The following is a 25014-nucleotide window of genomic DNA, read 5'->3' as shown; positions in this document are numbered from 1 at the left end:
GTGTAAAGGGCACACAACCGACTCCCTTTCCCTGTTGCCCTCCCTACCCTTTGAGAGCCTTCCCCGGAGACAACCATACCCCAATCCCCGGATCTCTTTCCCCAGAAAATCCATGCATGTAAGAGCATTGCGTATCTATGCCTCCCCTCTTCGACACAAACAGTAGCATGCTCTACACACTGCTGTGTTGGATTTTTTCCACTTAAAACTATGTCCCGAAACTTGTTTCACAATTGTTCAGATAGCTGACGATACGAACAACAATCACACAGCAAACATTCACTGGATGCCTACTCTTTGCCAGACACAGGTCAGAATAACCAGAGAATAACCTTCTGCAGCTGCTGTTGGGAGCCCCTGAGGTAGTGCAAAGCCACATCAGAGCAGGCACACAGGAGGTGCTCCGATGCGAAGGGACTTCAGCGGCTTTTCCTCACCCGTTACTCCGTTCGATCCTCTTCCCATGGGCCACACGGTGCAGATGAAGGAAAACTGGAGCTTGGAAACCCCTCCAGAGGAAATGGAATTCACAGAGGTTGGCGGCAGAGTGAGGATAAGAGCCCAGGCCCAGCTCCCAGGCCGGGGTGCCCTCCACACTGAGGGAAACAGAGTCAGGGCCTGATGTGGGCGTCCCCCAGCTGCAGCTCCAGGGCACGGGGGGAATGTACTGAAGTTCCACCCAGCAATATGAGTGAGCTGAGCAAACCAAGACGGCATCACTGAGCACTCCAAGGCCGAATCTAAGAGGACGCCAGCAGAGGAGGCTGCCCCAAGAGGAGTTGCTTTAGAAATGAAGGGAAAATGCACTCCAGGTGGAGGAAGTGGCTTTAAACACGAAGTTCTCGGGCCTTAGCGTGTATCAGCATCACCTGGAGGCTTGGTCAACTACCAATGGCCGTCCTCCCCCAGGAGTATCTGATTCAGTAGATCGGGGCGGACCTGTGAATTTGCATTTCTAACAAGTTCCAGGTGATGCGGATACCGCTGCTGGTCTGAGACCACCATTTGAGAAGCACTGGCCTAAGCAAGGCACGCAGTGGAGAAGAAGAATTGATGATGAGGCAGACAAGTGAGCTGATTACAAAGGGTCCATGTACAGAAGCCGGGGAGGTTGTTGGGGTATTGGGAGGCTTTGCAGCTCTCCTGGAGTTCCTCCGCAGGCGCCATCTGGAGGGCTCCAGCATGACATTGCTTCCGTGAGCAGTAGGGAGCCACTCTAGGCTCTGGAGCACGGGAACACTGGGGTTAAAAAAGGAAGGTGGGGCTTCCCTGGTGGCGCAGTGGTTGAGAGTCCGCCTGCCAATGCAGGGGACATGGGTTCGAGCCCTAGGGGCCACATGTCACAGAGCAACCAAGCCCGTGCGCCACAACTACTGAAGCCCACGTGCCTAGAGCCTGTGCTCCCCAACAAAATAAGCCACAGCAATGAGAAGCCTGTGCATCACACGAAAAATAGCCCCTGCTCGCCACAACTAGAGAAAGCCCGCGTGCAGCAACGAAGACCCAATGCATCCAAGAATAAATAATTAATTAAAAAAACAACCCACCTGGGGCGCTTTAAAATCCCCCCCCATGCCTAGGCTGCACCCCAGACCAAGGAAATTAGACTTGGGGTGGAGGAGACGAGACATCAGGATTTTATAACGCTCTTCAGGTTACTCGTTCTAACGTGCACCCACGGATGAGAACTACTCGGGGACAGCAGTGGTTCTCTGAGTGTTCTACAGGAACGGTAGCATCACAGTCACCTAGGAACTTGTTAGAAATGCAGATTTGGCGGTCACACTCAGGTTTACCATATCAGAAACCCTGGGGGTGGGGCTCAGCACTGTTTTAACAAGCCCTCCAGGTGTTCTGATGCACGCTGAGCTTGGAGAATCTCCGGGACCGAGCAAGGCTGGAGGTGAGGGAGTACGCAGGCAGAGGGACTGAGGGGACGCCTGGGAATGTGGTGCTAGCTCAGTGCAGATGCAGGATGAGCGCCTGGCCAAGCCGGAGCACTGGGCTTCCTACCTCCTCTCCACCCCACGGCCTCCTGGCCCCTTCATATGAGATCTCTGGGTCTCAACAAGTGAGGTCAGCTCCCTTCTCGCTGATCTGCCGCCAGGGACTGGAAGTTCACTAGGCTCGACACTGTAGCTGTCAGGACCCCGCATATGGCTGTCCTGAGACCCCAGAGCCACCTCCGGCTAAATTCCCTCAAATGCTCAGCCTGCCCCTTTCAGAACCTGCCCAGAGGGCTAATTCCCGCTGGGACTTGGCTTGTGACTGTTAATCCCTCGGGATGTGTGTGTGGGATTATTACCCAGTTCATTAAGTTGGTGCAAAACCCCTATTAACTGCAGCCCTCAGCGCAGAGCCTTCTAAAACAGCAGCTTCCATTTACCAAGCCTCTACCGTGTGCTTCATACCTTAATCAAAATTTTCGCATCCCAGTGACGTCAGCATCAGTCCACCCTTTTTACAGAGAAGGAAACTGAGGCCAGAGAGGGTAACTTGTTCAAGATGCATAGCTGCCAGTGAAGGATTCAAACTCAGGTCAGTACTGACTCCTACAGAGTCCAAGCTCTTCATCACCTCTCTCTCCCGGCCTCCCGCGTGTCGCCCCCTCTACAGAACGCTGCTCCTCATGTGTGCAAAGAACTGCAAAGAACTGGCAACAGATGACACTGGAAGACCCTTCCTACCTTCGCTAAATGCCAGGAGCGAGGCCCAAGGGGCAAAGCGCGCCTCTGCCAAGATCAGGGAGCCAGGTGGAGGGGAGGGGAGCCGGGGCTGTAGGAGGGTGCGGCCCTGCTCCTCTGGGTCCTGTGTCCTCCACGCCTTTGCCCCTTGCAGCCCGTTCGGGGGTGGGGAGCGGAGTGCGCGCTGCTTAGTGGGGCGGGGAGGGAGGGGGGAGGGGGGAGGGGGGAGAGGCAAGAGGCCCTCTTGGAGCTGTCGAGGGGCAATTTTGTTGGGAAAGGAGATAAAGAGGAACATCAAAAGGATCCCAGTGTGTGTGGAGAGGAGCCCAGTGGATTAAATTCTCTTCCAGCCAGGAGAGGCGATGAGAATGTTGATAGCCGGCAGCCGCGGGTCCCAGAGCCGAGCTGCAGCGCCGGCCCCTCCCCGCACCGGGCTGGGTGCCGGCTGGCTGCCCGTGGGGCTGCGACAGTTTGGCTTTCTTTATTTATTGGAGGGGAGGGACGCATGAAATCACTCCTCACTCTTCCCGCCCCGTGCAGCGAGCTACGCTTTGCTCCTGGTGACTGAAGTCTTGGCACCACCGTCCCCTACCCCGTGGAGGGCAGCACACCAGCCCCCAGCCCAAGGTATAGGCCGCTGCCAGCAGGGGCTGCCTCCCCAGCCTCGACTCCCCAAAGCTCCCCTCCCACTCCTGGAAGTGGAGGGGTGGCCTTGAGGGCGGTCAGAGCAGAGCTTGCCCGGCAAGGACGGCAAGGACGTTCCTGCCTAGCATCTTTGCAGCTCCCACAGCCAATATTGGCTCCGTGATTGACCCAGTGTTGTTTTCCAACTATGTATTGAGAGGTTATTATGTGCTGGGTCCTCTACAACTGTTAGCTCACTGAGCGCTCACGACAACCCTGGCGGGGTCCCGGGTGGCGTTCACACTGGTTAACAGCTGCCATGTGCGGGGCCCTTCCCTCCTCTCGGGGAGCAGATTCCACCTGTCAGGCCTTTAGGCTTGGAGGTGTCCTGGGTGCTCTCAGAGCCTGCACCTGACTTCTCACTGGATATGGCTTCCCCCAGTCACATCCCCTGTGGCCTCGGGCCACTGGTACTTCCCTCTGCAGGTGACCTGGTTCCCAAAGGGAGGAAGGCCTGGCGCAGCCCCCAGACTCCTTCCCTGGATGTGAGACCTGCAGGTGCGTTCCTCATCCTGCTGACTCCTGCCTGGTTCTCCCCCCCCGAGGCACCTCCCTGCTGAGGTGGCACCAGTTGCCCCTTAGAGACGCTCATCTCCCTCCACTGTTGGTCAGGGTAGCGGGCGGGTTGGTGACCCAGTGGTGTAATACAGCGGAGGGGATGGGGTTCAGGGCTGGGAAACAGGCTCTGCTGCTTCCTAGCTGTGTGACCTTGGGCAACGCGCCTCCACTCCTGGAGCCTCAATTTCTTCCTCTGTGAAGTGGGGAGAATAAAGCACACCCCACAGGACTAAGCAGCAGTGTTGTCTCTGCTTCACCAGGTTTTGGTGCCTGACTTGTGGGTTATGTTTTCTTGCCCAAGACAGGAGGCTCCCTGATGGCAGGAGCCTTGTGTGTGTGTTTCCTTTGTACCCAAATGCTAGGGGACCCTCACCCCACCCTATGAACCACGATGTGCCCTGGAGGGGACCTTAATTCCTTTCAATAGACGAGGAAGGACCAGGGTCACGTGCATGTAGAGGGGACTAGGGACTCTGCAGTGTTGTGAACCAAGACGAAGAAGGCCCAGGGACCCCCAGAGGTACCCAGAGAGCTCTGTGGGCTGGTGGGACACCCTTAGCTCAAGGTGGGAATGGCGCTGGGGACCTGGAATGCGGAGATGGGCCCACAGAGTCAGTGCCACCCTCGCAGAAGCCCTGTCCAAAATTCAGGCCAGCCAGGGAAGAGCCCTCTGACCAGTGAGTGATTCCAAGGTGTGAGGCCCTAAGCTTCAGCGGTGGCTAAAAGCACAGGCTTTGGAGTTAGCCCTGAGTCCAGATGCGGGTACTACCCTTTCCAGCTGTGTGATTTTTGCACAATCTTATCTCCTTGAACCTCAACTTCCTCACCTGCAAAATGGGAAGAATGAAGCCTACCTGATAGGGCTATGGTGGGAGAGCAGCAAAATATTAGTAAAGTGCTTGGGATGGAGTAAATGCTCAGTAAAGGAGAGTGGTTACTGTTCTGCAAGGGGAGGGAGGGAGAGAGGTACCCCTGGGGAGGGGCTGATTTCTAGACCTTGGCTTGGCCAGGAATGAGAGGGGCAGGCAGAGAAGGACAAAGGCTTGGATGTGTGCAGGGGTGAGGGGACCCCCCATCCTGGGCAGGGGGCCCTAGGCCTCCCTCCCTCTTCCACTGTGCCCTGTTGGTCTAATCCATGCTATTGAATGGCAGAAAATCAAAAGTCCACGGAAGATGTATTCTTCATCACTCCTTTGTCCATCCTTTCACTTAACTAACTCCAGTCAGACATGCCCAGGTGAACTTGGCAGGGGGCCGGCCTCTCCTCACCCTGCACTTCAAAACTTGCTGCTTCTTTCCCCAGCCCCACACTTAAGGGGGGCACCAAGCTGCTCTGGCCCCGCCTGCCTGCCCAGGGCAGCTGTCCCACACCCACTGCGCAGGCTGCCCACTGTGAAGTCGGAGTCCAGGGGACAATGGGGAGAAGACCTGCACTGTCATTGCCTTCATCCCCTGACTCCGCCTCAGTCCCCAGGGACCTGCCAAGCTTCAGAGTCTGGGAGAGCTGATGCCGGCACATCCCCATTAATTTCTGGGTGAACGGCCACCTTCTGTCTCCTTGTGTTCCTCCCACCCCCTCCAGTTACTGGGCACGGCGTCCCAACTCCAGAGACCCAGCAAAGCCCATGTCACATGGTGGTAGCTCAGCTCTGCTGTGTCTTCTTCTTCTGCATCCCAGGCTTGCCTGGCTCAGAGCCTCAGCTTCTCCACCCTGGGAGTGGGCCAACTCTCAGGCCTGAATCAGAGATGGTGGGCACTGCCCCTGGCTGACCAACTGTCCCAGTTGGCCTGGGCCTGGGAGGGTTCCCAGGATGCAGCGGGGTGAAGGACAGCCCTCATTTCAGGCTCTCAGTCCACCTACACCCCCTTCCCAAGCTCCTCTGTGGTTCAGACCCTTGAACAGTGTGAGCCTGAGGTCAGGAACCAGGGATCTGAGGTTTTCTCTGGATCTGCCATTCCTCTCTGGGGCAGGACCTTTTATCTCTCTGGGCCTCAGTTCCCTGATCTGCAAAATGGGAAGCTCGGACTGGGTGATTCTCTAAGGGCCCGTTAACACCTGCTGTGCTCTTTCAAACTGCTTTTCGCACTTGCTCTGTCCACTCCTCTCTCCAAGCCTTCTCTGATCCTTCTCTCTCTCCCCTTCCCTCCCTCTCCATCTTTTCTCTCTTCTCCTTTTGCTTTTATCCCTCTTCTCCCTGTTTTCTTCCCCCTCCCCTCTCCCCTTTCCCTTTTCATTTTCTCCCTCCTTTACCTTCGACCTCCAACTCTTCCTCTCTCCCTCCTCCTCCTCCCCCCATCGCCCTTCCTCTGCTTCCCCCTCCTCCAACCCTCTCTCCGGCAGACCTGGCCCTCCTCTCCCCAGGTTATCTGTTGAATTCCACACACTTCCACACACGCCTGCACAGACAGGATCAATCCGAGGCTGCCTTGCCTTCAGCTTATCTCTGCTCCAAATAATTGATTTTCCCTCTTTAAGAGTAATTTGTTGGTGAATTCCTTGTATTGCAAAAACCCCTGTGAAATCTAATTCAATCCTATTGGCACCTGGCACTTTAGAGAAAGAATACTAGAGAGCTGTCAGTTCCATCACTAGCAGACGTGTGTATTATTCATCTACAGAAGAGATCCAGAGGTGGGCAGGTGCTCCTCACCTGCACGTGCACACCTCCCTCCCTCCCTCTCTCCCTCTCTCCCTCTCTCCCTCCCTTCCTCTCTCCCTCCAGAGGGATCCGGTCTGTCAGCCCTGCAGCCAACCCCAGCTCTTCTGGGAAATGAATTACAATGTGCATTGGGTACATGCATTAAGGTAAATGAGGGACAGGTGCTTTCAAATTGTTTTCCTAATTTGCAGCCCATTACCCTAGTGCACTATGGGGATCTCACCCAGCTACACCTACCTGTCAGCTTGTTTCTTTCCTTGCCCCTCTCCCCACCCCTTCTGTCCCTGGGTGCTGAGTCCCAACTCCAGGGACCCAGCAAAGCCCATGTCAAGCGGGGGTAGCTCAGCTCTGCTGTCTCTTTCTCTTCTGTGTTCCAGGCCTGTCTGGTTCAGAGCCTTGGAGTGGGCCCCCTCTCAAGCCTGCATCGTTGATGATGGGCACTGCCCCTGGTTGACCAGCTGTCCCAGTTTGCCTGAGACTGAGAGGGTTCCTGAGATGTGGGCTTAAAGTGCTAAAACCTTGGCAATCTCAGGCATATTAGGATAATAGGTCCCCAACTCTACGATGAGAGTCTGAGAGCCCAGCAGGGGCCGGCTGGCACCACTGTCCAGGTGTGGAGGTCACGCGCTGGGGGTGGAAAACAAGGAGTCTAAGCATCTAGTTCCAACCACACCAGCCCCTGTGTCCCATAGGTGCTCCCCAAAGTCTGAGCTGACTTCGGAGGCTCCAACCCCCAAGCAGCTCACACACAGGAGCTGGTCCTTACCAACGAGGAGGGTGCACAGCGGACTAGCAGCTTTTGCTCAGCCTTGGTGACCATGGCTCTGGATGGGTTCCGTCTGGGGGTCACAGGTGCCACCTATGTCCACTAGGTACAGCAAAGCTAACTGTACCCACCCCTAGAGATGGAACCAGTCGCTCTGGCCTCATTTCTATGCCCCAAGCGAATAGCCATTTCCTCCAAATCTTTAGGCTACCCTGGACTCCTAGGGACCTGAGCAATCAGCCCAGTGGGTACTTACTGAAACAAAGTGGCTTCAGGGGGTACCTGTCGGGAGGGCTAGGCTCCCCTTAACAGTGCCCGTGGGTGTGGCTGAAGGGCAAGCTTTATGTGGAAAGCCCAGGGCTCACAGGGGCCTTTCCAGGCCCACACATGCAGAGACTGCTGCGAGGCCAGAGGTACTGGACTGGTACCTCCGCGAGCAAAGGGCAGAGGGACCATGTGAGATTCATGAGGCCCGAGCTCTTAATTCCCGAACCATATGCTCCACCCCACAAGATCCCACGGGAGCCAGGCCACGGCCGCCTCATCCTTTCCTCCCTCTCTCCTGCATGGGGCCCTGTTTGAAGGCACCTGTCCTAAGTGGAAAGCTTAAGGATTTCTTCCTTGCGGCCCGGCCTCCAGCACGGGCGGCCACTTTTCTAACATTAAAGTCTGCCATTCTGGTCAGAATCCGCCAACTTGGACGTCACCCTCACACCTGGCTTCAATCCCCTTTCTCACTCCACTGGTAAACTCTGCACCCGAGTTTTGGCTGGGGTCGGGGCAGTGGGCGAAAGTGTAAGTGTACTCAGAGCTGCAGGGAGGAGAGGCCAAAATGCAGGAAGAAAGGGTGTGCATCCCAGTCTGCCCCTCCCTCCGGGGGTCCCTTCTGCAGAGGATCACAAGCCCTGAGGGGCAGGGCCACAGCAGGAGGACGGGGAGCCTGGCTGGGCTGGTGGAGGGGGTGTCCAGCCTCTGCTTCCTGGCTGGGCCCTCTAGGGGCCTCGGCCTCGGGGCAGGGAGGGGCAGGGTGCAGAGCTGGGAGTGGGCCTTGCACTGAGCAGCCGCCTGGCTCTGTCCATTTACCATGCTAAAACTATCTCCCTGTTCCCACAGAGAGAGAAATGTGGCAAGGCAAAGAAATCTACACACCTTATGGAAATCAGGAGGGGGACTCTGCCTGCCTGCGCTAATCACACCACTTTATATTCCTCTGCCTCTCCAAGAGCGAGTCCACCTTCCCCATGCCTCTGGGTGGCAGGGACGGGTGGAGAGGGATCCCATTGCCTCAAGAGGCTTGGCGGAGGGGGGCCAGGTAGAACTCAAGACAATTTAGAGGCCATGACCCTGGGTGTCCTGGGAGCCAGAGGGCAGTGGGTGATTTCATCTCCTTCCTGCTCCTAGCCCTCTGCTGGGTGCAGCTGCCCAGACTTGGGGCCCCTTCCCTGAGAACAAAGGCTCCACAAATGCCCTAAGGAAAGGGTCCTAGGCTGGGACAGGGCACTGGGCTCCAGGCAGATGGGTGACCATGCCTGATGACAGTGTCACTCAGCTGCCCTTGGGCATCCTGAAGTCAAACCCGGGCACAGCTGCCCAGGTTTGCAAAGAGCCCTGCCCACATGACCCATGCCATGCCTTCCCAGGCACACAGGTACTGGCCACATAGTAACTGTGGTTAAACAGACAAAGCAATACAGGCATGAGTGAATGAGCTGCAGGTACGTATCTGTGAATGTGTGGGTGTGAGAAAAAATCAGAAGACAGAGACAGTGGGAAGGGGGGCAAGAGACGGATGATCTGATTCAAAGAAAAGCTGACAAAGATAAACAGAGAGAGACTCGGAGACAGAACAGGCAAGGGTGGTGGAGGGCATTCAGATGAAGAACTAAGTTGAGAGAATGATGAAACCAGGAGCCTGGCCGCGCCCAGCAGGGTGGTGCTAGCTGCCGTCTTTTCCTCCATCTAGCTGCTTCCCACGCCCGCCCTTTTTTTTTTTTTTTTTTTGCGGTACGCGGGCCTCTCACTGTTGGGGCCTCTCCCGTTGCGGAGCACAGGCTCCGGACGCGCAGGCTCAGTGGCCACGGCTCACGGGCCCAGCCGCTCCGCGGCATGTGGGATCTTCCCGGACCGGGGCACGAACCCGTGTCCCCTGCAACGGCAGGCGGACTCTCAACCACCGCGCCACCAGGGAAGCCCTCGCCTGCCCTTTTGAGCTTCTGCCACTTCCACCTCTGGGATTCCAAACCCTAGCCTCACTCCAACCCTCATCTTTTTCACGGAGCCCACATCCAGCCCTTGCCCATTTGCGCTCTCTGCCATCACCCTGTCCTCTTTCTCCTTCTGTCCGGATTAATGAACCTAAAGCACTTCTCTGAGGGTATCACTCATACTCAAGAACTGTCGATGATGGCTCCTGACCGCCTGCTGAATTGGGTTCCAACTCATGGTGGCATTCATGGCCCTGGAGCCTACCCTTCTCCCTTACAGGGGGGTGGTATTACATATTTGTTGAATTAAATGACAGTGGAGAGAAGGATGGTGCTATCTGAGCATAAAAGTCCATCAGTGGTGCTATTTATGCTGGTACCTTTCACGTCATCTTTTTTGGGGGGGATGTGGGTGGAAAGGTCTTCAATAATATAAATTTTTAGAAATTTTATAATTAACATGCAGTGAAATTGACATTTTGGGGTATACAGTTCTACGCATCTTAGAATATATAGCTTTGCATTCCCCCATCACAAACAGGATGCAGAACAGGTCCACCCCCACCCCAAACTCCCTTGTGCTATCCCTTTCCGGTCACCCCTCTCTTACCCCTAACCCCTAGTAACCACTGATGGGTTCTTTGTCACTAGACTTTTGTCTTTTGAGAATGTCATAGAATCACACAGGACGTCTGTCGCCTTTGAGACTGGCTGCTCTCACTCAGCAGAATGCCTTTCAGATCCATTCGATTCTCACTTCACCTGTGGCCTGCTTATTTAAGCACAGTCCAGTTCCTATAGGATGAGTTAGCATATCTGCGTGGACTGCAGAGCTAGGGAAGGAAAGTCCTGTATCCCTCTAAGGGCAGGGCCAAGCCGGTGTACTAGGGAGGGCTTTGAAGGTGGGGGGGAGAAGAGGGTTAAGTGGATTTAAAAAAACAAACAGAAAAAAGCCTGGTGGACCTGCTCAGTAAATGTCAGTGGATTTGGACCTTCCCTAATGAGGGTAATTAAGAGTCCTTATGCGGAGAACAGAAAAGTAAATACAGATATGTATGCTAATTGGGGACTACTGATAGATGTTCAGGCGGCTGCCTCCTGTCTCCCCACCACTGTCTCAATCGTTCTCCTGGCCTTCAGTGCTGCCTCTTGGCCTTCCTCCTCCCTCAGGGGTCGCTCCTTCTCAGTGTCTTTGCTGGTTCGTCCTCATCTTCCCTAACATGAACGCTGAGGTGCCCTCAGCCCCCAGCCCTGCTCTCTGCTCTTACCCACACCCCTTTCCTTGGGTGAGCCTGGTTAGACCCACGGCTTTAACTACAACCCAGACGCTGGCAACGCTCCCATTTTCCCCTCCAGCCTGGACCCACACAGTGTGGCTGGAGCCTCCTTGGCTCGAGAGGCTCCTGTCGGATTTCTAGGATCTCGGAGAGCCAGCTGACGTCATGCTGGTAGCTCGAGATAGGCCATGGTAGGAGTATGTACACCAGAGAGATCACCAAGTGCTACATGTTAGGGTCCTCCAACCCCAGAGCCGCTTGCTGGGCGTTTACCAGCACACCCCCTCTGTCTTCCCGGCATTTCCACTTGAATGTCTAACGAGCACGTCAAACCTAACATGTTGAAAGCTAAGCCACGGATTCCACCTTCCCCTCACCAAAGCTACTGCTTCACTATCTCAGGAAGTAAGAGCTCCAGTTTCCTAACTGCTCAAGTCAAACAGCTCGTGCAGTCATTCTCAAGGACCCCCATCACCCCAGCAAATCCTCTCCCTTCAAAACACGCCCAGGAGGTGACCACTCCCCACCCCTGCACACACCTGTCTGCCCACTTACTGCCCTCGCCTCCTAGGAATGGTCCTGCCCTGCACTGTCTATGGATCCAGGCAGCCAGTGCATCCTTAAAGTTTTTTAATTGAGATAAAATTCATCATTTTAGCCATCTTTTTTTTTTTTTTCTTTTTTGCAGTACGCGGGCCTCTCCCGTTGCGGAGCACAGGCTCCAGACGCACAGGCTCAGCGGCCATGGCTCATGGGCCCAGCCACTCCGCGGCATGTGGGATCCTCCCGGACCGGGGCACGAACCCATGTCCCCTGCAACGGCAAGCGGACTCTCAACCACTGGGCCACCAGGGAAGCCCATTTTAGCCATCTTAATGCGTACGATTCAGTGGTTTTGAGCGTATTCCCCACGTTGTACAACCACCACCTGTATCTAGTTCTAAAACAGTTTTATCATCCCCAAAGGAAATCCTGTACCACGAGCAGTCCCCTCCTCATTGCCGTTCCCTCCAGCCCCTGCGACCACCAATGTGCCTTCTGTCTCTGTGGACCTGCCTGTTCGGGACACTTCATGTAAATGGAATCCCCGACTGCGTGGCTGTTTGTGTCTGGCTTCCTTCACCTGCATCCTGCTTTCTAGGTTCACCTGTGTTGCGCCATGGATCAGAACTTCATTACTGTAACAGTTGAATAATATTCCACTGTACGGAGACAGCACATTTGTTTATCTACTCATCAGGTGGTGGGCATTTGGGTTGTTTCCAGAGACTGTCCTTTTGAAACTTTGGTCCGATCAAGTGCCTTGTTCCCTGCTCACGATCATCTTCCTGCCTCCGAAAGCAGAGCCTCAGAAACAGCCGGGCCTGTCTGCCCTCCCCCAGCCCACGGGCCTCCTCGTGGCTTCCTCGACGTACAGGCACACTCCTGCCTCAGAGCCACCAGGCCGGCTGCTCCCTCTGCCTGGAATGCTCTTCCTCCAAGTAGCCACACAGCTCACCCGCCACTTCACTGAGGTCTCTCCTCATACGTCATCTTATTGGAGAGACTTCCTCTAACCCCTTCCCCTCCCAAGCACTCCCTTAGGCCCCTCACTCTGCTTTATATTTTCTCCATGGCTCTCATCACCACTGGACATAATATACATCGATTTGTTTCTTCAGCCTTCCACTGCTGGTACATACACTGCCCGAGGGCTGGACTTCGCCTGTGTGTTCACTTACGAACAGTGCCTAGAAGAGCATGTGGCACGCAGTAGGTGCTCAACAAACACCTGCTGAATAAATGAACGAACGACTGATTCCCGCCTCCCACTCAATGCAAGAGTCCCTCTAGGGCATCTCTTTCCTCTGGCCCCCGGCCTGCTCCCCTGCGTGCTTCACTAGCTGCTCGCTGTGTATCGCTGGCCCTGCTCTGTGACCTCACGTGGAAGGTTCCTCTCTAAATTCGTTGTGCTCAAGTGAGAAGAGCCGAGGTACCTTCTGCCTGTTGACACTAGGCTCAGGGCCCCTGTCAGGACAAAGGAGAGGGAAATACACTCTTCTCTGCACCGAAACATCCTTCCAACTTGGGATGTAAACATATGCCAACACTGATCTCGAAAACTTCTCTCACTCCCAATTCCTTTTTCAAATTCAATGGAGAAGCTAAGGTCTGGAGAGGAAGGAGGAAACGTCTGCCCTAGGCCTTCATGGACAGAATGACAACACAGCCATGAAACCTTGCCTTGCATCGAAAGCCTCCTACCCGCCTCCCGGCCCATCCCTGCACCATTCTCCCCGCTCAGGGGACAGAGGCAGCAGGAGCCCAGGAAAGCAGGGGAGGATGCTCCCCGGCCTCCTCAGTGGCCGGCCCTCCCCAAGGCTGCTCTGCAGGAATCTGCACTCCCTGTGCCTTGCTGATGAGGATGTCTCACAGCCCATGGTCACGGTGACGGGGTGGGCTACACAGGCACAGCTCCTAGCTGAGCTCTGCTTATCCCTACCCTTCAAGACGGGGATGAACAAGACATACCACCAGTTGCTGTTGGGGCCGTGACAGCGGGTGGCAAATGGGGCAGGTGGGGGAGGGTGGGAGTTAGAAACCACGTTCTAGGGTGAGGCTGGGCTCACCAGGGCCCGTGGTGAAGGGGCACCAGAGTGGGCATGACCCAGCCAAGAGGCGACGGAGAGAGCGTGAAGTTTGTTAGTTCTGTTTATGATCCGGGTGGGGGTCTCCAGGAAGACCAGACGCTGCTTTTAGGGGGCTAAAATGATTCCCGGTACTTCCCATCCGTGCCAATGGGAGGTGGTGGGCGTGGGGAAGGGAGCTGGGTAAAAGGGGAGCAATCCCCCAGATCCAATATGGAAGATGACCTCCAGCCGCTGGAGGGGACTCTAGAGCCGAGCCGTGGGTACTTGGGTGGGGAGGGGTGAGGTATGGGTGCTGGCACTACAGCTGCCAAACAGGCCCTGCCTGCTTCACACCCCCGCCAGGGCTACGGGGCCTGGCGTAAGCAGCATGCTAAGTAGATTTACGGTGAGACTAAATTGGGAGGGGTCTGAATCATGTCGAGGACACCCCCTGCTCCTCAGGGAGGCTGGAGCGTAGCATGCCGGGAGGAATCACATCACGGGATGCAGCCACGCACGGAAAACTCCTTAGCCAAGGCACCTGGGGAGAAATTAATGGGAAAAAGCACCGATGGGGCTGCCCTGCTCCGCTGGCTTTCCTTCCAGAGCGGCTTTGCTTTGAAGTCAAAAGACATTTTCCTGGTGAGCCTAAATCTTGAGGGAGGAACCCTAGAAATATGTATTGAAGCCGTGACACGGCAGAGGTCTCGCAGACAGACCCCTGCCCGCAGCCAGGGCAGAGGCGGGGAACAAATGCGCAGAGCGGTGCTCACCCAGGCACCACGGATCCCAGGTCCCGGCTATGCTGACTGTGCTTTGGGTGGACGCTTAACCCCTGCTTTGCAACAGAACCACCAGAAAACCTTTCAGAAATAGGAGTAGCCAGGATGGGCACCTGGCTGGGGGGAGAGGGGTTAGGCAATGTGCCGTGCCTTGGTAGTTCCCTGGGCCAGACCCCTCGTCCTCTACCTCCTCTCTGCTTTACTTCAGTGATGAAATCACAAGCTGGGCGAGAGGTACAGGATGCTGGAGGCATTCCATCTACTTCCCTCATACCCCGCGGGGGATTCAGTGGGAGGTGGGTCATTTCCAGCCAGATCCCAGTTATCTCCCTAATGGAGGGGAAAGAAGGGCCTGGATGATTGGATAATCGCACATCCACAGGGAGCAGAAACCTACATCTGCCTCCAGCGATGCTGGCAGCCTGCCCTCCCCTCTCTCCCTCATCTCTCGTCAGTGCTTCTAGACTTTGGTTTCTAGTTCAAATTGCTTTGGAAAATAGGAAAGCAGAGGTCCGTGTGTTGGGTCACATCAGCAGGTAGGGAGAGTTTAGGGCAGCTGGGATCACTCCCTAGGGTGCCAGGGATGTATATTTCCTGTGCCTCTACTGCAAAGTAGATGTTGGTAGGTGGATTTATGGGGCCCAGTTGAACAGTGGCCTGGAGGGTCCAGAGCCGGAAAATGGACCCTCAGCTGAATGTCTGACATGGAGAAAGTGGCCTCTCTGTTCTCACCCCACCTCACCCCAAATGGATGTGCAGCTCAGGATGGCAACTCTGAGAACCACTGGAAGGCCAGCCTTACAGCAAAAGCCCAAGGAGGGAGTCCGGCTGAAGGGGGGCAGTTAGTGAGGACAGGGATTAAGGAGGAGTCTTCCCTCTTTTTCGTGCCATGGACCCTAGTTCCAGTCTAGTAACCCCCACAGACCCCCTTAAGAGAATAACATTTTAATTGCATAAAATAAAACACACGGGACCACAATGTCAATTAATTATCTTGAAATACAGTTATCAAAGCATTTAAAAAGGGTGTTAGAGTAGAATTATGTGCTTCTTAATGCATAAAACAATAAGATTCGGCAACAGGTCTAATATACACCGTAATTTCAAAGTAGTGAAGAGTGTAAATGATATTTTGAGATCCCTGTGACACCTGTAATGCGATATGAAAATATCTGAGATTTCTCTTGGGCTCAGAGTCACAGGTACTACTAAGGCCGCTGTGGTTTCTTTCTATTTCATAATTAAAGGGAGTATGAAAGTTCAGGTAGAGGTTAGCAAAAATAAAGATGCAGATTTTTCTCCATTCAGGGTCAAGGATGCCTTGGCGAGTCAGTGGGCTCCCATCCTGGATTAAGAACCCCTGGACTAAAAGGACGCCTGGGAGGGGCCCATGGGGCCCGCCCCACAACCTTGCAGGGCTGTGTGTGGGGAGAAGGGCCAGAGGAACCGCAGGCTGGACAGACTGACTAACAGGAACAAATGCGAAAATGCATTTAAATAAATACAAGGTTGCGGGCTGGGCTCCCTGACAGGCCTGGAACACATGTGGAATGGAAAATGAGGGTGATGGATAAAAATAAAGCCAAGATTAACAGGAGAACGAGAGCAACCTCCCCTTCTCACTGCCTCCTCATGCCTACAAATAAAACCAATATTCTGGAATATGGCCTTTTCTCCCTGTCATTTGCTTTCTTTTACTTATCTGCTTGGTGATGTTTTCTCCTTGGGGAGGTGGGTAACTCCGTTTGTTTGTTTTTTTTCCCAATGCCCCTCAAACAAATGAATAGTGTCATCTCCTGCCTGAAATAGGAATTAGCTCCTGCCAGATGTGTTCCCACTCACCTCTGTGGTGCAGCCGCCCCCAATGCCTCACCTCCCCTTCGCCTTCCCACCAGCCATGCTGGAGGTGGGAGACCCACCTGCTTGGTGAGACCAGACCTCTGAGAATGGGGAGTCATGGCTGTAAGTAGGGAGATGAGCAAGAGGCACAGGAGTGTTTAAAGCGAAGCTCTGAGACCCACCGGCTGTGTGACCTTGGGGAAGTCCCTTAACCTCTCTGAACCTCAACTTCGTTTTCCCTAGAAAGGACACAATAATACACATATCTTCCAGGGCTGGGAATAAGAATTGTTAGGGCTTAAAGAGTGCTTTTTATGGGCCAGGCACTGTTCTAAATACACATATTGACCCATTTAATCCTCATAATAGCTCTATGAGCTAAGCATTATTACTGCCTCCATTTTGCAGATAATAAAACTGGATCAGAGAGGATAAATGAGTCCCCTAAGGTTACACAGAACAAAAGTGGCAGCGCCAGGATTTGAACCCAGGCAGTCTGGCTTCAAAGCCCTTATCTGTAACCACTCTAGCTGGCTCTTTCTTCCTAACCCATGAAGGGCCAGGCTGCCCCAGGTGGTATCTAATAAAAAAGCAGGGAGAGGCTGGGGGCAGGGCATGAGGCCCACAGCAGTGCCAGGCCCCTCTGCCCAAAGAGGGGAGCAGAAGTGGCTGAAGCAAGTTCAGGGTGGGGGAGGATGGGCCAATGTCGGGGGTTGGTTAGCGTTAGGGTTAGGGAAGCTTCAGTCGGTGCCCTCCCCCTTCCCACCCAGGTCCTTTTGGACAAAAAGAGTGTTAGGATTTATAGTCTTCAAGCTGATGCTCCAACCCATGGTTTCCCAGCGGTGGCCACTGAGGCAGAGTGGGGGCATGACTTGCCTGGAATCCCTCTGTGAGTGAGGGGTGGGACTGGGCTTCCCTGCTCGCTCCAGCACCATCTTCTCCGGGAGCTCTGGACAGGTCTGGTAGCAGAGTGCTATAGTCAGAGTTCAAAACCCTGGGTCCATTTGAACACGGGAGAGCCTCAGTCACAAAGGCTGAAGACAGCCATTCAGGGTCCTGAGAAGCGTTCTGAAGGCGGTTTCTAGCGGACTTTTTGGTTTCATTGTAAGGGGCCTGGCGTTCTCTGGCTTCTTGCAAACACCTTAAGAGGAAATTGGCTATAGGGCAGGAGAGCCTCAAGTCAGATGCTAGGAAGCACCTGCCGGCTGGAACAGGTGGTCAAGGGAGGTGGGAGGGTTTTCTGTGCGGGAGACGTTGCTGTGTTTCCCTGCTTCCACCCATGGCCCCCGACAGCCCATTTTTAACGCAGCCATCAGGGGGCTCCTAAAGAAAGATGACTCAGAACACATCAGCTGGCTCCCGCTGGGGCTCACAGTCACAGAAGAACACCTCCCCGTGGCTGGCAGGCCTGGCACCATAACGTTTGTTGAGTGAATGAATGCATCATCTCCCACCTGTGTACATTTCAATATCGTCCCTCACAAAGGCCAGGGGGCAGCGGGCAGCCCGCAAATTAATGAGATCTGAAGGCCATTCTGTAATGACTGCAATTCCCAGAATAGGGCAGAACCGGGCAGCAGAGGCCTCTCTGGGGGGATACTGGCAGCCCACTCTCCACTCCGACCCTTCTCCTCTGCAAACATATTCTCAAGGACAGCAGCCAATCTGTTCCGAGAAGCTGTGGGTCAGAAGTAAAGTGGATCAAATGCTCCCAACTCCTGAGAATAAAGGTAGGATATAACACGGATGGCATTTCCCCTGATGAGCATGTGAGAGGAACTGTCCGTTTTTAGCCCAGTCAGCTGGGCGGGGTCGCGCATCGTACAGAAACAGCATTTAACAACAATCCCCTTTGCTGGAATTTGGAAAGCAGCCAGAGGCACGGATGGGCTTCCACGCTCCCCGCCTCTGGCCCCCAGCCCTTCGGAGGCAGGAGGCAGGACTCGCAACTAAGTAGAAGAGTGGCTTTTTAGGACAACTGAACAGAGACTGCCAACCCTCCCAATCAGTGCAGACGGGAAAACACGACAGCCTGTGGCTGGCGCAGCCGTAGGTAGGACGGAGAAGGGCTGCAGGCAAGATCAGGAGAGGAAAAGTTGACCAAACTGGGGAAAAGGCAAAGATCATGTTGAGGGCAAGGGAGTGGGTAAGGATATGGTAGGGATCCAAGTGGGTGAGTGCGTAGCTACTCCCTGTGGCTTCCGAGAACAGCAGCGAGGAGGAGACAAGAGAACGCCCAGCAGGCGAGCTGGGGGAATGAGGCTGCCGAGGCCTTTCATTTGAAACTCGGAGATGAGCTCCCATACCAAGGCTGACTCCTGGGGCCTTTTGCCTTGAGATTCTTTTGGTGTGGTTTGCATTACACCCATCTATTTGCATCTCAACTGTCACACGGTACAAATGGATGGTTGCTGGTTTCAGCCCACCCTGTCCCTTTCTCCTCTGGCTTCTGTAAGTTTTCTATAGCCCGGCAAAGGGGAAGAGATTACTCAGCGAGACTTGACAATAGGGTTGCCGTCCTTGGGACGGAGAAAGGGCCTCTTTCAAGCACCTTTGCTGTCTTGAAGGGTCTGGCAGAGCCTGAGGTTCAGTGAGAGGCTGAGTAGAATCTTGGATGTGGAAGGGATGGCAGGCATTATCTAGGCTTTGTGAATTAGGTTAGCATCTTATTAGGAAAGGCTGCCACAAAGGGCTGACTGAGAGGTTAAACTGCTTCCTCCTTCCCTTCCTGTTTTCCATCAGCACCCTCTACTGCCCCACAGTGGACCTTTGAGGTCACCTTCCTACACAAACTCAGCCGGATTTAGGCTTCAGCATAAGGGTACTGACCGGTGATCCAGTTTGGCTAAAGCCCTGGGCCACCTCATTGCTTCTTTTATCATTTAATCATGTTTTTAACTCAACCAAAATGAACTTCTGCGTGCCCCCCAAGTGCCAGGCAGAGTAGGAGGCACTGGGTTACAGGGGTGAGCAGAAGCGGACCTGCTCCTACCTGTGGGTCATTCGGCCTAAGGGGAAGACGGATACTCTTGAGACCTCTAATAACCGCACACTAATAACCGCAAATTCACACTCATGATGAGTGCAAGGGAGAACCACATGTTCTAGAGAATCTACAACAAAGGGATCTGACCTCTCCTCACGCGCCCTTCCCCCCTCCAGATCCGCTCCATAAACATTTTCCTGCCACGCCAGCAAATCCAGAGTCACTTTCAACCCAGACACAAATCCCGACAGATGGAGTCTCCCCTCAGAAAGAGAAGTCGGAAAAATGACAATTAAAAAAAGTCTTTTCCAACAGCTCTTGATTCCCCTTTGAGGTTCTCTGATTCTTCCCAGACATCGGACACTTGGGCAGCGCTGCAAGTGCCTGTGGCTGCTGTCTTTTGTTCCTGTCGGTGATGTGGCTGAACACTCCACCTTGGGAACCTGGGGCCTGGCCATTAGCACCCAAGACTAGGCTTTGGGAGCATTTCCCTGGCCAGATCTGAAGCCCTCCAGAGTTTTGGAGAGTGGAGAAGAGATGGGAGATGCAAAAGAACAGGGCAACTGAGAAAGCAATTTCTCTCTCTCTCTCTTATTTAGGAACGAGCCCAGGACCACATCTGGGGTGGTCTGGGTGCTGCCCTATGGGGAGACAGGAAGATGGTCCAGGTGACCTTAGGGTGGGATAGTCTGGGCTGCCTCTCCTCCTCTCTCTGCACCTCACTGTGCCCTGGAGAAGTGGGACCCTGTGGGAAGGAGCCCAGTCCTCTACCGTCAGAGACACTGGCCAAATCCCAGGGGAAAGCAACAGAGTGGTCCCTGGTGGTGTGGGGCATCCTGTTCACAGTGGGCGTGCTGATGGCTGTGTCTGAGGGGGGAGGGTCACTAGGGCGGGCTGGATCCAGACGCCCCTCAGCATTCCTGCAGATGCTTCAGACACGCTTCCTGCAAAAGGGAGCCTGAGGTAAAACCCAAGAGGTCAGAGTAACCTTGAGATCCCTCAACAAGGGGCAGGGCCCTGGGAGCTCTGGCCCTGCCGGTGGCGACGTCCCTGGACCCATCTGGTTAGCATCTGTGTGTGGCAGGCACCGTGCTAAGTCCTATACGCGTATCATCGGCTCTCCTCCTCTCCACACACCTTGTTGATACCCTTTGTGGCAGAGACAACTATTTAACTGCTTCCCCACATTCCCCAGCCTTCAGGCAGTGAGGTGGGGGCACCTAACTAGTTCTGGCTGATGGGCCCTGAGTAGACGTCACACTTCTGGGATGAAGCGTAGAAGAGCTGGTGCTTAAGCCTTTAGCTGCCCCCTGCTTCCTGCAGCAAACCACGATCCTGCAGAGTGTGCACCTGCGTGACCACACAGAGGAGGGTCTCCCTGCCCACCCTTGCCGGACAAGTAGTCCCAGTGAGAGATAAACTGCTCTTTCAGGGTTAACTTGCTCCTGCGATAGAAACTGACTTAAACATTGTCTTTTTATTTCTGTTTTACACAGATGAGCAAAGTGAGGCTTAGAAAGGGCCGGTGACTCACCCAAGGTCACAGAGCTAATAAATGGCAAGGCTGGCCTTGAACACAGGGCTCGGCTGATTCCTTGGCTCGGCATTCAAGGCCCCCCGAGGCCTATGTCCCAGCCCACCTTGCCAGCAGCCCACTGCACAATCCCTGATCAGTTGCACGGGTTACTGCCTGTTCCCTCCATGTACTTACAGGTTTCTCCCTCCGGTCCTCCCTGTGGGCCACAGCCTGGCCCCCACCACCCCTCCTGAGGACCCTTTCACCATCTGATTTATACCCCAAGGCTCAGCCCTAGTCCCCCTCTCACCATAGAGTCTTTCCCGATCCTCCCAGCCCCTACTTCCCCCTTCCCCAGCTGAGCTCTGGAGCCTCACTGCCTATAGTCACCGGACCCTGGACCCACGCTGCTTCTAGTGTCTCTCTTCCCTTGGGCATTATTATCAGCCTGAAACCTAGAATGGGATTTTCTTCTGAGGTTCTCATTCACACAGCGGTCTCCAAAGGGGGACCTGCACTCCCAGGGGATACAAGATGATCCACTGGGGTGTGAGAAAATGTTAGAATCTGTTTTTATATTTGTTTGTCTCCACCTTTTAAACTTTCTACATTATTGTATATGTTTTAAAATTACATATTACATTTGCATAAACACATTTGGCCCCATGGGGCAGGGACCATGGATTCCACTTCCTGGACTCCCTGAAGTGGCCAGATATAGCTGCTTGTAAACAGCAGATGCGGACTTCCCTGGTGGCACAGTGGTTAAGAATCCACCTGCCAATGCAGGGGACACGGGTTCGATCCCTGGTCCGGGAAGATCCCACATGCTGCGGAGCAACTAAACCTGTGCGCCACAACTACTGAAGCCCACGCGCCTAAACCCCGTGAGCCACAACTGAGCCCACGTGCCACAACTACTGAAGCCCGCACGCCTAGAGCCCGTGCTCCACAACAAGAGAAGCCCCCGCAATGAGAAGCCCACGCACCACAACAAAGAGCAGCCCCTACTCGCCGCAACTAGAGAAAGCCCTCACGCAGCAACAAAGACCCAACGCAGCCAAATAAATAAATAAATAAAAAATAAATTTAAAAAACCCAGTAGATGCTCAGTACATACTTCAATTATCTCAGACAGGTAGGTATGGAAAGACTTAGCAGGAGATGGAGTCCTGTGTGCACGCACATATGTGTACACACATGAACAGAAATGTGACTGTGCACGTACACACACACACACACACACACACACACACACACACACACACACAGGCCAACTTGCCCTTGTGAACCTGAGTCCCTGGGGGGACTGTGTCCAGTTGAGAGAAGCTGACAGGAGACAGGAGAGGGGCCAGGAAGTGAAGAGGAACTGGGCCTGGAGCAAGGCCAGTACAGCCACGTGTGAGGAGTAATTGCAGAGAACACCCCGGGCGGGAAAACCTAATGGAATTCCTGAGCAGAGTGGGCCAGGGAAGCAGCGGTAATAAATACAAATCCTATTAAGGTTGTGACTGCTGACGGGCAAGGGAGGTAGGGCGAGGGGAGGGGCGGGTTGGAGGCAGGCTGAGAGGGTCCTGAAGGGATGGAAGCTGCCCCATCCAGGCCCGGTCCTTGGCCTAGTGACACAGGGCATAGCTAGGCTCACGGGAGCTGCAGCCCTGCCGGAGCCTCCTCCCTCCTGTCCCTCTTGAGCTCTCTCCCACTCGTGGCCCATGTCCATCCCTCTTAAGATTGGCTGGCCCTTGGGCAAGGGGATGCAGGTGTCCTGGACCCTCTGGAGTCTCTTTATGGCCTGGGATCCTCTGGAAGGCACTTACACTCCTTGCAAGGAAAAGGCAGGGTCAGTATTACCCCAAAAGCAGCAATAAGACTTTTCCAAAGTCACCATTGATACAAGAGCCTCTACCTTTTAAATTTCCTATTTTTTGTGTGTATGTTTTAAAATGTACATACTAGGTTAGTATGATGATCATGTATATACATTTCTAAATATAGAACTATCCATTGGAGGTGTGTGCGCAAACATTTTTTACAGGGTGTAGGGGGGTTGGTCCAAAAGTTTAGAGACTACTAATTTTTGCAGCCTTATTTATCCTCAGAACGTAGCAGGGGAGGCTGCAGCAATGTTTGTTTCTATGTTATAGATGGGGACCTGGGAGCCCAGTGACCCCTGGCATCCCTTCCAGGGTTGCACAGCCCGGGCCGGGTGCTGGGCTGGACGGCCATGTGTTCTGGGACTCACCTCGTCCTTGTCCACCACCTGGATAAAGAGGGGGAGGGCAAAGCCGACCTGTGCCAGCTCAGTGATGGCCACGCTGTACTCGGAGCTGTTGAACTCTGGGGCATTGTCATTGATGTCAATCACCAGGATGTTGAAGGTTGTGGTCACTGTGGCATCAGATGGGGTGCGGTCATCATTCAGCTCTGTGCCCTGCAGACAGAGGAATAAACACCCCAGGGATGAAGGTGGCCATAGTCACGATAAAAGTCATCATTTACCAGGGCTTTCTCAATGCTGGGCACTGCGCTTTATATGAACTATCCCATCTGATCCTCACCGTAATCCCAGGTGGAAGATTCTATCATTAGCATCCCCGTTTTACTGATCTCCATTACCAATGGGGAAACTGAAGCTCAGAGAGGTTAAGTAACTTGTACAAGGACACACAGACAAAGTACCAAACTCGGGCAGTGGGATTCTAGAACCAAGGGGATGAGGTGGGGTGGGGAAGACGAGATAGATTTAGGGGTTCATCTAGGGGCAAAGGGAGAGTCTTCATTCATTCGGCAAATGATGAAACTGAGGCCAAGAACATCTGTGCTAGCAGATAATCAAGAATTAATTCAGCATCTGCTACGGACTGAGCACTGTGCTAGGCACCGTGAAGGTCTGGGCTGGACTCAGAAATAGGTGGACTCAGACACCTGGGCACCCAGTCTCTGGACCAGAGTCCTTGGGCCGCAAAATACCCATTCCCAGTCCCACCCCAACCTTTTGAACCAGGATCTCTGGGCAAGAGGCCCAGGACTAGGTATCTTTTATCAGCTCCCCAGGGGATTTGGATTCACAGCCGAGTGTGGGACTCATCCTTATATTTTATATAAAGATGGAAAAGCTGAACTCAGGGTTGCACAGTGAGTTGGTGCTGGGACTAGGGAGCAGCTATCTCCATTGGAGCTGCCTGCCTCCGTAGGAAGGGAGCAGAGACAGAAGGGGAGGCTGGGAGGGGGCCTCGGGCTTGGCTCCGGATGGGGGAAAGGCCGTGTTAGCTTGCCCTCCCCCGCTGGCCCACATGTGCACATCTGGGTAGAGAGGACAGAGGCAGTGGGCGAGTCAGGACTAATCAATCCATCGCTGTCACAGGCCTTCTCAAGGTCAAGGAGAGCAACGAAGGGCCAGGCTGCACCATCCTTCCCATACCAATGGAAGGGCCTCCTTCCCAGCGGCCCTCTCCTCAGTCTTTGTACCATTCCCTCCTCTCAATCGAAGGCTGGGGCTGGGGAGGACCCCTGTGGCCCAGGCAGCGTCTGTACCCTAAACGGGTTTCCCAGGGAATGCCTCAGCAAGTTATTGATTTTAATTAAAACCAATCATGAGTGGCAAGGGGCTGCAGGGGGCAGGGGGCCATGGCTCCATCACGCTTTCCGGGGTGGGGACCACCACAGCTCTGCCCCCTGCCCGCTGCATTGCTGTTTCTTAACCAGGTAATAGCCCCAGGGAAGCCACAAGAATTAGAAATGGGAGAAAAACCCCAGAAATGAGGTAAACCTAAGAATCTGAGTTGGCTATATTAGAACTTGAAATCATGGGATAACAGAGAGGACCACTTGTGCCTCCTCACCCCTGAACTGGGGATGAAAGTTGCAATCCTCTGCAGTTGTTGATAAGGGCTGAGAAATGCCCAGCAGAGGGCCCCTGACAAGGCCCACATGTGAAAAGCGTTGGCCCTTCCTGACAGGGGCCCTGGGCACAAGCCCCGGGAATCAGTGCAGGGTAAGGGAACAGAAGTGACCCGCCTCCTGGACCCTCCGCCTGGGCACCGCTGGAGGCTAGCCTCACAGCGTGGGCATCCCCTCTATCCATGATGGAGGTGCCCAGCGCCCACTCTCACCTTCACAGTCAGGATGAAGCCATGGCTGTACAGGGGGTTCTCCCGGTCCAGCACGCCGTTCAAGGTCAGCGCCCCGCTGATGTAATCCAGGGCAAAGATGCTGTTGGTATTTCCTGCAAGAGGGAGAATTCAGGGTGTGACTGGGGCCCCGGGCAGGTGGACAGGGGGCTGGGGCCAGGGCTCTTCTCTGGACATTAAGGACTAATCAGTAACTTAAAATGAGTGCTGCTTCCAGGAGTAGTGCAGAGAACTCTGGGGTACAAACGAGCACATAGCCCAGGCAGCAGATGGCCCTGAATCACAAGATGAGAACATTATGCCCGTTCAGTCTTCCTCA

At 54.3% G+C, this 25014-nt stretch overlaps 1 protein-coding gene across 2 annotated transcripts in view; it reads right to left on the bottom strand.

Moving 5' to 3' along the window:
• Window positions 1-25014, bottom strand: part of CDH23 (cadherin related 23) — a 394527-nt gene that overhangs the window by 197537 nt on the left and 171976 nt on the right. The window contains exons 9-11 of one of the 2 annotated variants that reach the window (XM_060125509.1): window positions 24678-24790; window positions 22808-22996; window positions 13416-13421 (exon numbers count right to left, since the gene is read on the bottom strand). In XM_060125509.1, the coding sequence (XP_059981492.1) occupies window positions 13416-13421; window positions 22808-22996; window positions 24678-24790 (308 nt within the window). The remainder of the gene's footprint in view (window positions 1-13415; window positions 13422-22807; window positions 22997-24677; window positions 24791-25014) is intronic. The other variant, XM_060125510.1, reaches the window with a different exon arrangement.

This window comes from Lagenorhynchus albirostris, chromosome 16, assembly GCF_949774975.1.
Source record: "Lagenorhynchus albirostris chromosome 16, mLagAlb1.1, whole genome shotgun sequence".
Lineage (NCBI taxonomy): Eukaryota > Metazoa > Chordata > Mammalia > Artiodactyla > Delphinidae > Lagenorhynchus > Lagenorhynchus albirostris.
Note: the sequence above shows the minus strand (reverse complement) of the source record. Positions and strands in the feature narration are given on the sequence as shown.